This window comes from Chaetodon auriga, chromosome 9 (genome assembly GCF_051107435.1).
Source record: "Chaetodon auriga isolate fChaAug3 chromosome 9, fChaAug3.hap1, whole genome shotgun sequence".
NCBI lineage: Eukaryota > Metazoa > Chordata > Actinopteri > Chaetodontiformes > Chaetodontidae > Chaetodon > Chaetodon auriga.
In genome coordinates this window covers 11,924,430-11,941,472 of record NC_135082.1, presented here as the reverse complement: position 1 = coordinate 11,941,472, position 17,043 = coordinate 11,924,430, and the positions used below count along the sequence as shown (strand labels likewise).

The 17,043-nt window shown below is 43.2% G+C and overlaps 1 protein-coding gene across 2 annotated transcripts; it reads left to right on the top strand.

The window, feature by feature from the left end:
- Positions 1–4,355: 4,355 nt before the first annotated feature.
- On the top strand, positions 4,356–16,687 carry eda (ectodysplasin A). 2 transcript variants are annotated; one of them, XM_076739261.1, is made up of 8 exons: positions 4,356–4,798; positions 11,351–11,447; positions 13,424–13,462; positions 13,808–13,978; positions 14,321–14,355; positions 14,482–14,533; positions 15,161–15,291; positions 15,596–16,687. In XM_076739261.1, exons 1-8 carry the CDS (start codon positions 4,472–4,474, stop codon positions 15,854–15,856), a joined length of 1,113 nt encoding a protein of 370 aa, XP_076595376.1. In that variant the 5' UTR covers positions 4,356–4,471; the 3' UTR covers positions 15,857–16,687. The 2 variants fall into 2 exon arrangements, with proteins under 2 accessions (XP_076595376.1, XP_076595377.1); XM_076739262.1 differs by having other exon boundaries at positions 4,362–4,798; positions 15,161–15,285; positions 15,596–15,975.
- Positions 16,688–17,043: the final 356 nt, after the last annotated feature.

Below are 17,043 nucleotides of genomic sequence, written 5' to 3'. Positions count from 1 at the left end.
TGAGAGGAGAGACACTGAATATAAAGATGCTGATAAACGCAATGTTAATGATATATTCAATCCAGTGTTAACTACTGTGACAATACATCAGTTTATTCATAAAATTAATTTCATGACTTATAAATAAGAGTAATGCTAATTTAATATTTTTTTTTTTACTCTTTTGGGCCAGCTTGTAAACTTGCACTATAATTAATATCTATATTAGCTGAGCATGAATAATGCATTTAAAAAAAAAAACATGCTAATAATAATGAATGAATGTTTAATGATTATTTCAGCATTAGTAAGTGAACTGTGATGTGTTACTTTGGATTCTTTTCATATCCATTATGTAGCTGATCAATGCCAGGGTGGTATTCCTCTGAGGTTTCCTTGGCTCTTCACTCTGTGACATGAGAGTGTGCGGTATGTCTCTCAGGTCCTCTGCTTTTCATTAATAAATACAATTACAGAATCATGTCTCTCCTGATGGTGCTGCAGTGTAACCAACAAGGTTACTCACAGAGGAGTACTGCTGAGCTTGAGGCAAGGCAGCTTTTACAGCAAAACATCACTGTTTAATAAACTGCCTCAAACTGTGAAAACTTGGCACAGGAAAAAAAAAAAAAAAAAAAAAAAAACGCTTTGAGGGACTCGAACTTTATGAAAGTGAGCACAAACTTCAAGTACTAAAAGAAAGTTCAAATGCTAAACCTACTGCGTGTAATTTCACTTTAAACTGGCACTGGTGCTATCTAGTGATACATAACTGAGCTTCCACCTTCAGATGCTCAATCTTTACCAATTAAGAGAGGAAGCTACTCATGTAACTACATTTATGTTTCAGATTTAAAAATGGTCAAAATGTGAAAGAAAACCCCACAGAGACTCATCGGCAGACTCTGCAGTTTCCCTCAACTCTCGTTAAGATCAAAAAGGTCTAGAAACCCTCTGCACACTACCCGTCCGGCCCAGACGAAGTTAGCAACTAGCCGGTGAACACAGCAGTGTACTGAATTTGATGCGAGTATATAGGCAACTTTTAGTCCATCGTTTTTATAGGAAAATATTGCACTTTTTACTCCCCAACATTTATTTAACAGGTTTAGTTATTAACTTTTCAGAATGCATTGTCATATCTTAAACTGCCCAACAGTATATGAATAAATTAGAATTAGCTTCACCTCAGGCAGCTACAAAATGTTGTTTACAGGTTATTGAATCAGTAATAATTATGCTATATATAGGCTATATACTGCTTATAATTATTTAACACTGTATGATGAATAGTATTTTTACTTTGTACTCTTTTTTTGCTTGTGATTGAGTGTCTTTGGCCCTGTAGTATTATTACTTACTCAGACAGTTATTGAATGCCTTGTGGTTAAGATGCATGCCATGTAACAACATCTTTCTAGGTAATTTCTGGCTGAGGTTCTTTGTTGCATGCCCCCAAAATAATCATATAATACTAGAACAAAAACAGCAAATGAACAAGTGCAACTCTAAAATGGTATTGTTCACTGACTCCCCTGAACATGGCTGTCTTGAGAAAACACACAAAAAAATCCTTTGCATGCTAACAAGGCCACTTAACTGCACCAAGTCTGTGCGGACCAAAAAAGTCTATTAAGTTTAGCCAAGAGTTCCACACAACAGTCAGCAAATATATGGAAGCAGAGAAAGCGAGGCCAGGACACAAAAGCAGCACAGTGCAAAACGAAAGGCAGAGAGAGAGAGAGAGCTCTCGCATCTTGATAAGGACTCTTAAGACAGACACCCACAATGAGAGTGAATTAATCATTGTTCAGGGAAATGGGAGACGTGGTCCAATTTACAGGAGATTTATAGGTAGGAAATCAAATGCCACAGCATATTAATTAGCCAAGGTTACACCTCCGCAATTCAATGTTCAGAAACAATGACTCCCGAGAAGGTAATGTATGGAGAGGAGAGGTCTGAAACAATTTACTGTAATGTGTAGCGGCATTATTCTATTAGCCATGAATCACTTTAGCTCATATGTGATTCCTTCTGATGGCGATTGAAAGTCAATTTTAATTTTCGCTCTTTCATGATTGGGTAACAGAAAGGAGAAATTTACAGAGAGCACCTCTTCAGTTGAGACCAGCCTCATCTTCCAACAGCTTGTTGAAGTCATGAGCCTCAGCCCACCGCTCAACTCTCCATGGCAAAATATAAGGGTGCCTATTCCTCCTGCAAAACTCCATCATCTGGCAGGGAAAGCCTCTAAATCTTGTTATAAGCTCAGAGAGGATAGAGTGGCACACCATTTATGAACGCTGCATTGATGCCCAGGGGATGTTATAAGAATTATTCCTCCTCTTTTTGATGCCAAAAAAAAAAAAAAAAAAAAACCCAATCATGACAAAACCGGTTTTAATTGTCACAGGCAGCATACACAGAGGTGACTCAGACAATGGCCTTGAGCTCAGAGCCGTATGACCTCCACTTTCCATTAAAAACAAACAACAACAAATTATTTTGAATAAAAAATTGACAGAATTAATAGCCTAAGGCAACTCCTCAACCTCATTTAAAAAATGGGTAGAAATCATAGAAGATGCATGTGCCTAACTATTCCAGTCCTGAATTATCTGCTTCTCAAAGTCATTGTGCCTGCTGCTTGGATGAAAAGCGTGGCAAACATGCTTAGGCTTAGCCCTCAGTCACAGGCCCTGTGAGGGTTACTTTGAATGTCTTTTCCTCTTCGATTTCACTATCTTACACTCAAACAATGGAGAAATGACTTCCCAGGAGAGAAGAAAGGTGGATGTTTCATGTGTGATCAATAGAGAAGCTATATACAGATATACATACGGAGCATTTCAATTTCATTACTCGCCCAGCGTGAAGCTGTTTTATGTTTTAGGATCAAGTTCATCAGGACACTGACATGCAGTGTTATTGATTTATGGCTTGGCAATACTGCCCTTCAGTGGCAGCTGACTAGAATCACTTTTTTTCTGTTGGAGGAATGAAAGCGATTGTGGTGAGGAGAAATGGGCTGTGATACAGTGGCAGTCACTGCGGAATCCACCTCGAGAAATATGGCAACTCTCAAGAGTTCTCACCTTCTTGGAGTAATCAACTTCATGCTGAAAACATTTCACGGTGATGAAATACCCATATTCTGATCTCAAAAAGACATTCTTCTATATTATTTTCCTCTGCAATACCAAGTGAAACCCAGTGATTACTCAGTGTCTGCCAGGGCGAGCTCTTATTGTGAAAGAGCGTACCTCTCTGTAGGTCAAGTGCACTCAAATGTCAGGTTTTGTCCCAAAGAAATAAAGACAGATGTTTTGTGGCACTTGCCTGAAAACTAATCTAAGCTGGTGATCCATCAAGCCCCAAGTTTCAGCCCCGCTCAGTGCACTGGTTTCATCATCTCACGGCTCAAGGACGGACTGATCCACAGGCTACCTCTGGTTCCTTGCTTCAGAGATCAAAGTGCCTACATCTGAAAAGAACAAAAAGTAGGGTCTGCTTTGAATGTCGAAAATGTAGAAACCGCAGTGCCACATTCAATCTTGTTAAAGCATTGTCCTCAGCTGGCTTTTTGGTAACATAAATGTCAAACTATTCCCCAAGTCCAGCTGAGTGACACGTGTTTAGAGTATGTGATGGTGTTGTACACAGAGTGGTGCTGACCTCACTGTGACATTGACTCTCTTCCAGACCTGCTATCATACGGTTCAGTCTGACAGGGTCCAGAAGTAATTAAATATAATTGTGTAATGTGTAGTCTGTTTAAGGGCATAATTTGCAATACTTTTCCACTCTTTGATGATATGATGAAATCATCAACCGCTTGTCCTTTTTCAATAACAACACTGGGCAATATTTACCAGGGTTTTGAATCAATTCTTCACACAGGACCACCACTCCATGTGCCACCCACATTACAAAACAAAGTGCCAAACAAAGTACACCAATGAAAAATAGCTTGTCCACAGCCTAAAACACAAGAAAAACACACTCATAAACAATATACATTACATCAGTGACCACCCCTTCCCATTCACACTCACGTAAGAGAAAATAAATCACTGAGGAAGGTCACGAAAGGTGTTTTCCTGCCTCGAAGTGCTCAGCAATAATCACACGACACTGTGAACAACAAACAGCTATAAAGAGAGAAATGTTCTCACATCATCTCGTTATCGTTCCCTCACAGGCGTTGCAGCTGCTCGCTTTGTCCTGTAGGTGTCGCTCCGCTACTGCACCTGGTGCATCCAGCCCGCCAACCTCTGGCCCGGATTGTCTGGGTTCGTAATTGTCCTGGACCAATCGCAGAAGAGGTGGGCGGGTCTCCATTGTTACTACAGATACTCGAAGAAGTTTGCGCCGACCTGCCGCAGCTGCACCTATGAGTCTCCACGTTAATGAATAGCCGCGGCCCGCGCGAGACAAACGAGACGATTATGCCGAGATAAAGAGCATCTGACTCGCGCTCTGTCCGATAATGGCATGCGATGGTTCACCCGCGGAGGATTTCCCGGACAAAGTGATGCCCAGAGCAGCTCCCTGCACGTGCAACAAGAAGTGCAGGAGTCGGAGCGGCAGTGTCGTCTTCCTGGGATTATTCCTGCTGTCGCTGTGTCTGCACGCTGTCACCCTCGTCTGCTATTTGGACCTGCGCTCCGAAGTCAAAAGGGAAATAATCCACCAGAAGCGGGACTCCATGTTGACACTTGCGGGGAGTGACCTGGCTGACCCGGCGGGAGTGCTCTCGACCGGCCACCCGCGTCTGGACTCCGGCAGCAGCCGCGGCGGAGGAGAGGGTCATGAGGTAAAAACATGCAAAAATAATAGTAATAAGTAAATAAAAGAAGGAAAGGGGCTTAATGAAGAGCCGCAGCAGCTCATTCAAGACGACATTGTTTTCATTCCTCACACGGAGGCTGTTCGTGTTCATTCACCTCCGTTCAGTCCTCCTGTTCCCGTATCACGGTGTCAGGTTTTGTGTCTGCGCTCTGTTATGGCATGTTTCTGGGCAACTTACTTTACAGTAGCCTGTCACGAAGTTTTGCCAGCTCAGTTTCCAGACAAATATGTTTTGAGTTAGCGCTCCCGTGTGCGTGATTCCGCCTCTTGGAGAAAGATGCACAAAGGTGTAAGCTTTAAGTCTGTCACCTGGCCAAAGTCTCCTGTTCAGGTAAACACATCCTGGGAGGCATTTCAAGGAAGTTAGAGAAGTATGGTGCACAAACAAGAGGCAGCTTTGGAAAATTAACTCTTTTACCTCAGATGTAGCTTTTTATTTTTTTCCTTAATCAACCCACATTTAACTCAATTTGTCTTGTTTCCAGAGATCCCCCCTCAAACAGACAGAGCTTGCTGCTCAAAACTTAGGCAGCGTGCCCAGCTGGATTCACAGAAACGGGGGTCAGTCAGTGTGCTGGAGCAGGTGGACGGAAAATTAACTGGATCACCAGCAGGTGCAAAGCCCAAGGGCTGATGTAAATTCATCAGGACTTAGATGGGGCAGTTGGTACTTGGAGCTGAGCCAGTCTCGTCTCACATGTGTTTTCCTTTCTGGCAGTGGCCTGATTGAATGTTCATTGTGTTGTCTGTGGCTTTGGCAACAGCCCCCACCCCACACCCCTCAACACCCCCACCACCTCCACACACTCCCTAATTTCATCAGTACAAAGGGACCAAGTGTAGGTCTTAACATTGCATCGCTAGCTCAATTAGCTCATGTGTCACCAGTTGTGCAACCTTTCTTCAGAGAAAATGATCCACTGTGTGCAGCGTTGGCCGGACGTGGGGCTGTGCAGAGCTGTCCACTTGATAGTGACTCGGAGGAATTCATGTTATTCAGGATGGAGGCATTTATTTCTCTGTAGGAAAGATTATCGAGATCAATGGCTGCCATTGGTGTTTGATCTGTGACTTTTTCCTTTCACAAGTGGGAAGCTCAGCCTATTCATTTAGTCCTTTGCTAAGCTTATTTTAGTTTGGTTTCCCTGGTTAGAGCCGAGTGAGATGGGCCTGGTATTCAACCCAGATGGTGACGCTTCATGAGGTGAAAGACTGTGGCCCAGCTGTAAATATTTAACAGCGCTGTGATGCTGTCCTTGCCAGATGTCTGCATTAAACAACTCTGATTACACATCCCACAGTTTACATAGTTGGAGAAACAGGAGCATGTGGCATTTGGACGCAGCGGCCGCACTTGTTAGCTTTTCAAGCATTTCCTTTGAAGAGTCTTTTTTTGTAGAGCTAAAAATTGTTTATTGGATTTTTCACACAAGTCATCATCAAAGGAACTTCAGGAGCATCAGTGAAATTTGATGTGATGTGCAGGTATACAGACAAGTGTAACATAACATCGTAGAAAACAATGAAAATCAGAAACAATCAGGTACAGGGCCAAACATACATACCACATAGACCTACATCATGAAGGACACAAACGGCCAAGGCATTGCCATCCAATAGCACTACTGTGTCAGTGTGTAACCTCTGGTCAGGTGGACTCAGTCCACGTGGTGGTTGAGATGTATTTTTAAAGTTGCGGCTCCTCATCACGTAATAACAGCTTTGCACGCCAGATTTAGATTGCGTTTAGTGTGTTAGATAGTTTTCAACAGGGCTGATCCGTGTTGTGAACTTAGGTCCACCTCAGTAAACTCTGCACACAGTGGAAACCCAGACACTTTTTGTCATAATTCTCTTGTTTAGCCGAGTCAAACCGAATGGAAAGAGGACTTTTGCACTGTTGAGATCATGATATCAAGGAGGGTAATTGGGGGGAAAAATGGAAAAACGACATTCACTTGAGTTTCAAGTTGTAAATATCTTCTCTACAGTCAGTGCGTGCGCGTAGAAGCAGAGCTGTTTTCTTGCGTTGGCCTCAAAATGTAATTGCTAAAAAACTTATGTTTGATTAAGAGAAGAAAGCAGCGACCCATGTTTATTCTGGCAGCAAAGCTATTTTTCATGTAGTAAAATTGAATTTATTTTTTGATCCATTCTTAAGTGTTATCACATTTTTGTTCTCCTTCAGCCACCACCCGCCACTTGTTTTACAGTCTGACACTAGGGAAAAATAAAACTCAAGTGGGCCTATTAAGGCCAAGTAATTTGGGCTGAAAATTGGCAGAATTTATAGATACACACCTGATCTGAAAAAAGTGGTTGTGGCCCTAACTCCCAGATAAGGATCTGGGCTTTTTAAACCTCAGCAGTACAAGTCTCTGATCAGCTTTCATAATGTCTCTGTGAACAGACAAGGAAGCACTTGCCGGTGGGGTTGTGGGGTGATGCGAGGCAAAGAACGACAGCAAATGCTTATCAAGCCAAATGTTTAACAATATAACACAGTTCGAGCCTGTATATATATCTGTCAGGATGTCTATAACATTACATTTTACGTGTCTCCCCAGATTTAAGTACAGCAACAGAAACAATATTGTTTTGACACTTCAAAGGTTGATAGATCTTCAGAGGTTTTCCTTGCAATAATACTCACTGTAACAGAAAAATGCGCCATTAATGATAAACAGGAAAAACAGACATTTCCGGCATGTGCTGAAAAATGACACACCACTTAACATCTCACACTTTTTCCAGATCCATCTAGTTGCTTCTTAATGAGAGCAGATGATGTGGTCATTTATGATCTGAGCCTGGGAAGTGAACAAACAGTCTTCCCTTCAACAGTCACAGTTGGTATGCCCTTGAGCAAGGCAGTAAATCCCAGCTGCCCAGCAGATCTGCGCAGTTCCCAACAGTAAAAAGCCCCTCCCAGGTGTGTGTGGCTCTGAGGTCTGGAGCACGAGCGTGATGCAGGGCCTTACTGAGTAAGAGCAAGTGTCGCTCACAGTCAGCCTGACCCTCGTTCACCTGACCTCAGCAGGCTCAACGCAGTAAAAGTCAGTCCGTGGAATATTTAATTGTGTTAGCTCAGATAGTGTTTTATTCTTGCCTAACATTTTTCTTATAACCGTTTTATGAAATAATTTTCTCCTCTGATGTATGCCTTCAAAGTCTCACAGAGAACAGATGCTGAAACATCTGGAGTCTAGTTAACGGCTATTAAAAAAGTCAGTTTGATGGGACACAAAGTGCTTAGCAGAATACAGGCTCTGGGGGCTCCAGGGTGGGCTGTCACCCACATCTACTTTAATTGTGACCAGTGCGTGATTAGTTAAAACAGCAGTATCATATGTACAGATAGCCTACATATCAGGGATTAATCAGCGCGGACACAACGGTCATAAAAGCACAAGGCGAAGGAGGTTGAAACATCAGAGATACAAGGCTGCAAGCTTTTCCATAGAAGAGTGAATTGTCTTGACAGACGGATGGCGTTGACGCCCAGTAAAGATTAAGTCCAGAGTCACAAACATCTACCAAAATAATAAATTCTCAAGGCATTCACAGCATTCAGCTAGAAGTCACTTTGCCAGCAGTGTTGCAACAATCTGAAGTGTGATTGGCTGCTGACAGGCTACATTTCCCTTAGGTTGAGCCCCACAGCTTTTTTAGATGATAATCTATGGATGCTGTTATTAAATTATCCCAGTTATGGTTTAAAACACATGGCCTTCCAGAGAGCTGTGTCTGATTTTGGCAGAGGTCAGGACACTCCTTTCTGTATGAATTTTAAGCAGAGAACACACTGTCAGTGTTCTATCCACGAGTGTGAATCACAGGAGTATTGAGTGTGAATCACAGGAGTATTATGAACCCTCAGTTCTCAGCGGTGAGCCAGCTGTTAATTCAGCAATGCCTGTACAGCAGTGATGGACACCCAGTCTGCATCTGGCACCCACAGCCACCAGCCCCCAGTTTCACCTCCTCAACTCTCACGTTCTCAACCGCAATTTAGTGACTAATTGTCACTGCGAGTCCAAGATTTAGAGGCAGGACTGCGGCCAGAATGTCTGTTTTTGTGGAAATATGTGAGCCAGGAAACGGTATTGGTCAAAAACCACTCACGCTGTGGCTTTTTATTTTCATAAATGGCCTAAAAAGTTCTGATTGTTGGGGAATTTCGGTAGTGTGAGTGTAGAAATGGGTAGATACAAGCCGTTGCATTAGTAAGTGTTAATAGGGCAAAAAGAAGCCTTGTGATCACAAAATTACACATCCCTGGGGTGACTGAATTTTAGTCATATCCTCACGGAGCAACGGGGAATCGCGTCTTCTGCGCTCAACAGCACCCCCCACGCTTTGAAGATTTGAAAGCCCTCTAATTAATAGCATTTTTTCCCTTGTGCTGAAAAAGAATGGTTTACTCAATAGTTGGCACTTGGCATACATACCAACACGTTGTCATCCTGATTTACTGTAACTCTGCGTGCCTTTGAAGGGTATAAAGGCCGTAAATGTTGTAATGAAGTGAAATGAAGCAAACAAGGGCGCAAAACCATTTCTCATAGTCATATAATGGCATAACTTTTTTTCCTCCTTGATCACTTTGTTGCCTTCATCAACAGCACAAGCCGCACCAATCTGGTAGTAGCCTTGCAGATTGCTTGTTTGTTTTTTGTCATTCTGCTGGAGCTTAATCTCGGGCCAGAAATTGGCTGTTGAATCATGTTTGGCTGTCAGAACAGAGGAAAGTGTAATGCCATATGCCTGAACATACACCCAGAATCCTTTGAGAGGTAAAAGCCCCCTATATGCCAACAGCTGGAGAGGAGATGTGGAGACACCTGCGCACCAAATGAACAGCAAACGTCGCTGCTCGCGGGAACATCTGGAGGTCTGTGTGCCGATAAACCATTCCAACACATACTCCTCCATCAGGCTGGAATTCCCGTGCTTATAAGGTCAGACATGGCTGGCAGCTGGTCAGGGATGTAGACTTTAACTACTCTGAGCTTGCCCAACACAGCCGGCGGGTGGTGTTTGACATGATACAGCTCATCCCTCACCACAGGAGGGGGTTCCCACATCTGAGACGAGGTATAGAAGAAATTTGAAACATAACTTTTCTTGTCTGCCTTCTTATGGTCTTTCAGTGGCTCTGCTCACAAACCACACAAAGAGGCACTGGGAGTTCACGCTACTTTCAGGACAAGGAGAGTTCCCGCCGCCCCGGGGGGGGGGTTAAACAACTGTGTTTACTTGAGCGTCACAGATGGAGACATGCAGTATGTCATCTTGTGCCCAACCGGGATAGGCCCCATGTTGAGAAAGAGAGGTCAAAGTGTCTGTCAGTAAGCTTGTCTGATGCATTCCAGCGAGAAGAAATGATAGATCATTATTTATTGTCTTTTGATCCACGCTAAGGTGCTGCACATGTCACTGCTTTGGAGATGTCAGTTATCCAAACTCCAAGCAGATGTCCAGCACAAGCGTTGTCTGGTCGTCTGTCCTCAGCCGTTCACAGCCTTTATCTTGCACTCTTAACATCATTTATGGTGACACTCCAAAGTGTGACCGAAAGCGATCTCGTATATTTCGGGGCTCGACGAAAAGGAGGTTTTGGGTGGTCTTGTTGTGTTTCCAGTGCCAGAGTTTCTTTGTCTATCGGATTCTGGGAGCCCTCCAAAGATGTGATCACAAACTGGCTGTTCTAACTGAAGGCGACTTTGAACAATCTGCGTTTTTAAACCTTAGCACGAAACCCCTTTTTCTTTTTTGTTGTTGTTATTGTTGTCAGAGCCGGTCACGTCTTGAGTGTGTTACACTCAGGTCAGCACGTTCTACGGAGTTCATGTGAATGTAGGCCGACCAGAACCAGTCACATAAGAACACAGGCATGCGGTTTGTCCCGCCACTCACTCACCCATGGGAACACCACACCGCTGTAGCATAGCGTTTCCTGTTTTTAGGGATGAGCTGAGTGCAGCTTCATCAGATCCTTGTCTTTGACTCCAATGTTTTTTAGCTTATTCGTGCTACCTCTGAATAGGGCTGGGACCAGGTGCCATATGAATGGGTATTGCTCTCAGATTAACCGCAATTCATGTCCTCCTTTTGTATAAAAAGGTGAATTTTAGAGCAGCCATGTCCAGGTGACTGTCTCAAAATGGCAGAGACGCAGACAAAAGTGACTTGGGTTACAGGATAGGTTACAGCCCCAATGGGGCAGACAATGAGTTGGCCACAAATGAATGTGCTGGCTGACAGAGTCTCACATCTTTTCAAATGCCCCAAGTTGTCTTTGTGCAAACATTATACCCCAAGAATAGAAAGGACACTTGTAACATGGGTTTCGCTCTCAAAACCTTGTATCACTCATCCCTTTTGTTTGCTTCACAGAATTAATATGAGGTGATCTTGGCTGGTAATATTCTGTCTGCGAAGCCAGTGGCCCTCTTGAATTTTCTGCCATATGAATTTTCCAGCACTCATTAATATTTCCTTCCTTTTTCACCAGGAGTTACTGCACAGAAATAGCGACTTCCACGCCACAGAGGATAACAGGGGCATAACTCAGCGAGCGAAAAGGAGTCCCGGCAAGCAGCCAGAAACAGGCATGTTGTTTTGTTTTGTTTTTTCTTTGGATCTATGATTTATTTCTGCCATGTCTTTTGTTCTTAATACTGTATGTGTGCTGACAATGTAGCTTTATTGCCTCCCAGGTCTCCCCTTCTGTATTTTTCAGACTCAAACTCCAAATTCAGGACATTTAACTGCAAGACAAACCCTTCAAACCATGGCTCTGTGGTGCACCTGCATCAGTCTAGTTTCTGGATACATGCTTGGCAACAGCCTGGTCGGCTTTTGAGCAATGGTTTCTCTAGCTCTTGTTTATTTGGAGGGGATTCGGTACAGCGTAAATACCAGGCTTTTGGTGGGCTTAAGGCTCTTAAATTTTGAAAACAGTTTGTTAATGGCTTCTCACTTTTTGGGGAATTGATTTTTTACTGCTTTGTGCTTACTTAACAAAGCAGCTCCACCACATAATGTTGCCGAGTTTATAGAGCAAGAGATTAAATGGAATGGGATTGATTATTACTTGGACAGCAAACAAGGACAACAAGGAGTTTGGGAGGGTTTCACCAATTTGAAACAGACAGCGAAGCCCGCGTTGATTTTCCCCGTCTCAAAATAATATCAGGTCCCCGAAATATCTTTTGTATCAGTCAACTAGGCAGATCTGCGTTTTGGAGTCCAGCTGTGCGATCGGTCACGTCTGACCCTTTCGAAAATAAGATTAAAAAATGTTCTCCTTTGTAGGACATGCTGTCATTGTCAGGAACCAGGTGGCCCTGTCTGAAAGCGGTTATCATGTGAGACTTTGATGGTTTTCATTAATTCCAGCGAATTGATTTATCGTAATCGATAGCTCAACAGACAGCCATATGGACGATATGTCTGAATTGCCTTTTGTAGTTGTTGTTCAGAATGTGAGCTATGCAAATAAAAAAGCGAAGCCTTTGAAGTTTCATGTCTGAGAGCAACAAGTGCACCATGATCACAAGGCATACCAATGTCTGTGGCGTGACACTGAATACTTGGGGGGAAGTTTAGTGATTGTGTTTAAATTAGAAGAAAAAACTCACCTTTGAGACTTTCTACATAAATCAGTAAAGTCCCGAGCCTCTAAACACTAATCATTCCCAGGTCTCTCCTCTGCTCTCAGCGCACAGACAAAGGCTTTTGTAATCTCAGCCTTAGATGTGTGTGTGTGTGTGTGTGTGTGTGTGTGTGTGTGTGTCTCCTGTGTTTGCACGTGTGTGCATATGTGTGCATTCTGGGCACTCCTAACGGGCACCAGATTCCAGATAGGGCTGCTCGTTAAGAGAAATCTATGCGGATGCATCCAGTCATTTAGCCAGAGGAGAAACACTGGCCATATGTTTGAGGGGGACTCAAACTGTGAGGTTTTAAGGTTAAATGGCCTTTGTAGTTGTAATGACATGGTAAACACAAGAGCAGCGAGACGGCTTTTTGAAAAGGATTCTTCAGCTGCACACAGAGCACACACACCCTCAGACACACACACACACACAGATGTACACTCAGTGTATTTTGTCTTTCAAGCGCTGACATAGATGCCCCACCAACATCCATGCGCACACGCACACACACAGACACATGCACATGGCTGTAAATGGGAGACACACTCACACAAACACATGCGCACACACACACACATGTAGACACACTTTCATCTGCATTCTCCATCTGGGCTTAATTCAAAGAAAAGGATTTTGGCAGGATAAAGTATCTCTCTAATGATCTTCTCCAGTTCCACTGCCTGTGAATGCTTAAGGCACTTGTTCATACAGAGGAGGTGAAACCACACTTACAAATTACTACACTATAAGATACCACAGACTGACATACCTCCACTCCAGTGTTCAGTGCCGAACATCTGAATCTGTTATTTTAGCCTGTTCGCGATACCTGCGCGGAATGAGCTGGATACTCGAGATGTTATCTGAGATGATAATTGTTCGGGAGACCATTTCAAGCTTAATCACACTGTTTTTGTTTCTTCCAGAATCGACTGGGAGGGATAAAAGGAAAGAGAAGAAAAAAGGTAATACATAATTCAGCCTACGTTTCAGTCTTTCATCCTGGTCAGACTGCTACCTGCTGCCTGCTCTGTGGAAGAATCCCTGACATGTCGTCCAAAAGCCAGTAACCGCGTTGGCTCAGCGTGAATGACAAGCTTTCCATATTTGACCCGTCAGGGGCGTCATTCCTGCCCTCTTGGCATTACAGTCCGTACAGATGCTGTACAGACTGTAAAGCTCTTGGAGGCAAATTTGCGATTTCAGGCTACATAAATAAAACTGACTGTCAAAAGATTAACCTCAGCTCAGATTTAAAGATTAAGCTCAGTTTTATAGTTTGCCAACCATTTTGTTTTCTCTCCTTACAGGGAAAAAAAGGTCTGTACCTGGCCCCCCTGGCCCCCCTGGTCCCCCAGGCCCACAGGGGCCACCGGGCATCCCTGGAATCCCTGGCATTCCAGGAAGCAATGCTGTGGGGCCTGCAGGACCCCCTGGACCCCCCGGGCCACAGGGACCTCCGGGCACTCAAGGTCCAGCAGGTATAAAACTTAAAATAGATAGGACACGATAATACGCTGAGATGGCCAAGACTCAGGCAAGAGGACTTGGAAACACCCACGAGTTGAGAGATTTGTTCTTAGATTACAGTATTTTCCTGCCTGTAGACCCGTTCCCACACTAGAAGAGGGCTCAAGTTGACAAAATTGATGAACTCATTGCCTTCACAGTGCGAGTTTCTGATGCAGGATGTCAAACATAGTGTGGGATAGCAGTGATCTATCTTGAAACTATGCCGCTGTTTGTTTTGTTTGAATCATCATCTCTTCTTTGTTCCTCAGCCATGTTGAAGGCTATTTTATCACGTCTTTTTCTTATTGCAGGAGTTCCAGATAAGACGAAAACAAAGGAATTCCAGGTAGAGTATGTCACCTATCGGGAATTAAATGTTGTCCCACACAGAAATGTAAATGTAAATGAAACAGCAGTGCTCGTGTTTCACTGTGTGTCCAGATTAGTCACCAGAGATCATTTTGTTTTCCAGCCTGCAGTGGTTCATTTGCAAGGGCAGGAGACAACCATCCAAGTGAGAGAAGGTGGGTCTTCTCTCTACTCTTACTTGTAGTTGCGCCCCTGTGCCTGACACAAAACAATAAACACCCTTAATCCCTGTCAGTGTCCTTTTACAAAGACCCGAGACTGCAACTGTTCTGCTGAACACATCCCTGCCAAGCCACAGGCTTACACCAGAATAAACAGAGGCACTGTAAACTGTCGACATTCGCTTGATTAAAAATGTTTAAACAAGAGATTGTGACTTTTTTTTTTTTTTATCCCTTTCTTTATTTGGTCACCTTACGGAAAGTTAACACAAGCACATACAGAACCTAAGATTTTATGGTTTAGAGGGCAAGGTTGCTACTAATATTTACTGTAAGATTATAGTAACCCTGAAGTAATCCCATAGCTATTATAGGATTAGTATGCAGTCATAGGCTTCTATTATAAATCAGATCCGTGTTAACTCAGGTCAAGAGCAGAAGCCTTGCATGCTAGCTGATTCAGGTTATCCTGCATCACTTTGTCAGTGTAAAAAGAGTGTAAGCATCATTAGCAGTTTTATTTTCTGTCAGTGCTGAGCTCTGGTTGTAGTTAAACACTGCTGACAGCTGTTTATGTTGATTGTTTGCCTCTTGTTTGTTTGTTTGTTGTGACATGTTTAGATCTGTCTGAAGGCATCCTTAGGAACTGGAAGATGGTGTCCATCCATCACCGTGTGTTCAAAATGCACTCTCGCTCTGGAGAGCTAGAGGTGCTGCTGGACGGTGTCTACTTCATATATAGTCAGGTAGAAGTGAGTACGGTCCTTGACGTAACTCTTATAATTTACAGTTCAAAGTCAAAAGAACTGGCACTTCTGTAGTTAATCTTAAAAACCTGCTTGCCTTGCTCCTCCATAAATGTTTCAGTTATATTTTACGATGTATTTCTTTCGCCTCTCACTGTGGCTAAATGTGAACGCCTATAACTCAGAGCCTTGTTGGCCACTCAGATATTCCAGCTGTTTCAGCTTTAAATAAGCTCTTAAATATCATGTGGACTTGTTTTGACTACCCCTCTCAGTCTTTTGTGAATTTTATGTCTCCCCTCTCCACCAGGTGTACTACCTCAACTTCACCGACATTGCCAGCTATGAGGTGATGGTGGACTCCAACCCATTCCTCCGCTGCACCTGCAGCATTGAGACAGGCCAGCGCAAGTTCAACACCTGCTACACGGCTGGGGTGAGCCTGCTCCGCGCCGGCCAGAGGATCTCCATACGCATAGTGTATGAGGACACACTCATCAGTATGACCAACCACACCACCTTCCTGGGAAGTGTCAGACTTGGAGAGGCTCCATCTGCTGGACAGAACTGATAACTGCACCGCAGCACCAGCCCTCTGCAGAAATTAGATGTCGCTCGCAGCAGCCGAATCAGTAGGAAGCAACTTGTAGCCCAAGTCTTGCCCCTGTTTAGTGGAAACTTAAACCCTCCAGATCATTACATTCGAGTGAGCCCCCCCCCCCCCCCCGGATGACTTTGGTTCACTTTCACAGCCCTGTACTGAAAAAGACAGTATCGACTGTTGTACTTCCCCCTCGCATTGATTCTGTGCAAAGAGATCAGTCCCGATGAGCCGAGCGTCCTCATCAAACAAAAGTTCTATTTATAGTCACCATTTTGTGTCAACACAGACGGCATCTCTCTCTTTATATCAAGGAAGGACACTGCGCTGGCATATACTTAATATTTACATATTTTTAGGTGCTGTTGAATGATAATCTTGTATCTCCAAAAACACCAGCTATTCAAAATGTTGTATTTGCTGTTTTTAGAGTTTTTAATTAATTTAATGTCATTAACAGTTATAAGGAAACGGTTTAAAACTCCATATGCCCCTGGGGTATAAAAATGACCATATACGTGTTCAAAGCAAGTATAAAGCTGAGAAAAATCTATTAAAACTGGAGTTATAAGGTATTCACAGAGCAACAGCACTATGTATTTTGCGCACATTTGCACTACAGCATTCCTGCAGAATATCAGTGATATGTTTTGTTACAGTGCTATTGTTTAGTTACCGTGTGAATGAATCCATGTGGAAAAATGATAGTTGTTTATACGTCTATGTACATACTGTATATAAAATGGGATATACTTTTGTAAATGGAGTTGATTGATGGATTAAAATGTTTCATTTTCTGTCTAAACCCATTTGTCTGTCTTTTGTGTTTGTGTAGCGGGTGGTATTGATTTAAAAGGTTAAAACTTCTTCAGATCGGACTCTGCTGGCACGAGTACTGACAAGAACAAACGATGTTCTTTGACTGAGGCCTTTGTCTTTATTAAAATGTGGCTTTTAGTTTGACTGCAAGTTTCACAATACGCTGCAAATTTGGCTGTAATCTTCATGCAATCTAAATGAGTTCCATGTTGAGAGGCAGAGAGAAGATAGTTCCTCATTTAGGAACTAATTTTGAAACTGAACATTTAAGTTTCCGGGGGTTAGCTGATGTGTGACCTCACCCATTTGAGTAACTTGAGGACATCTTGTCTGTCTCA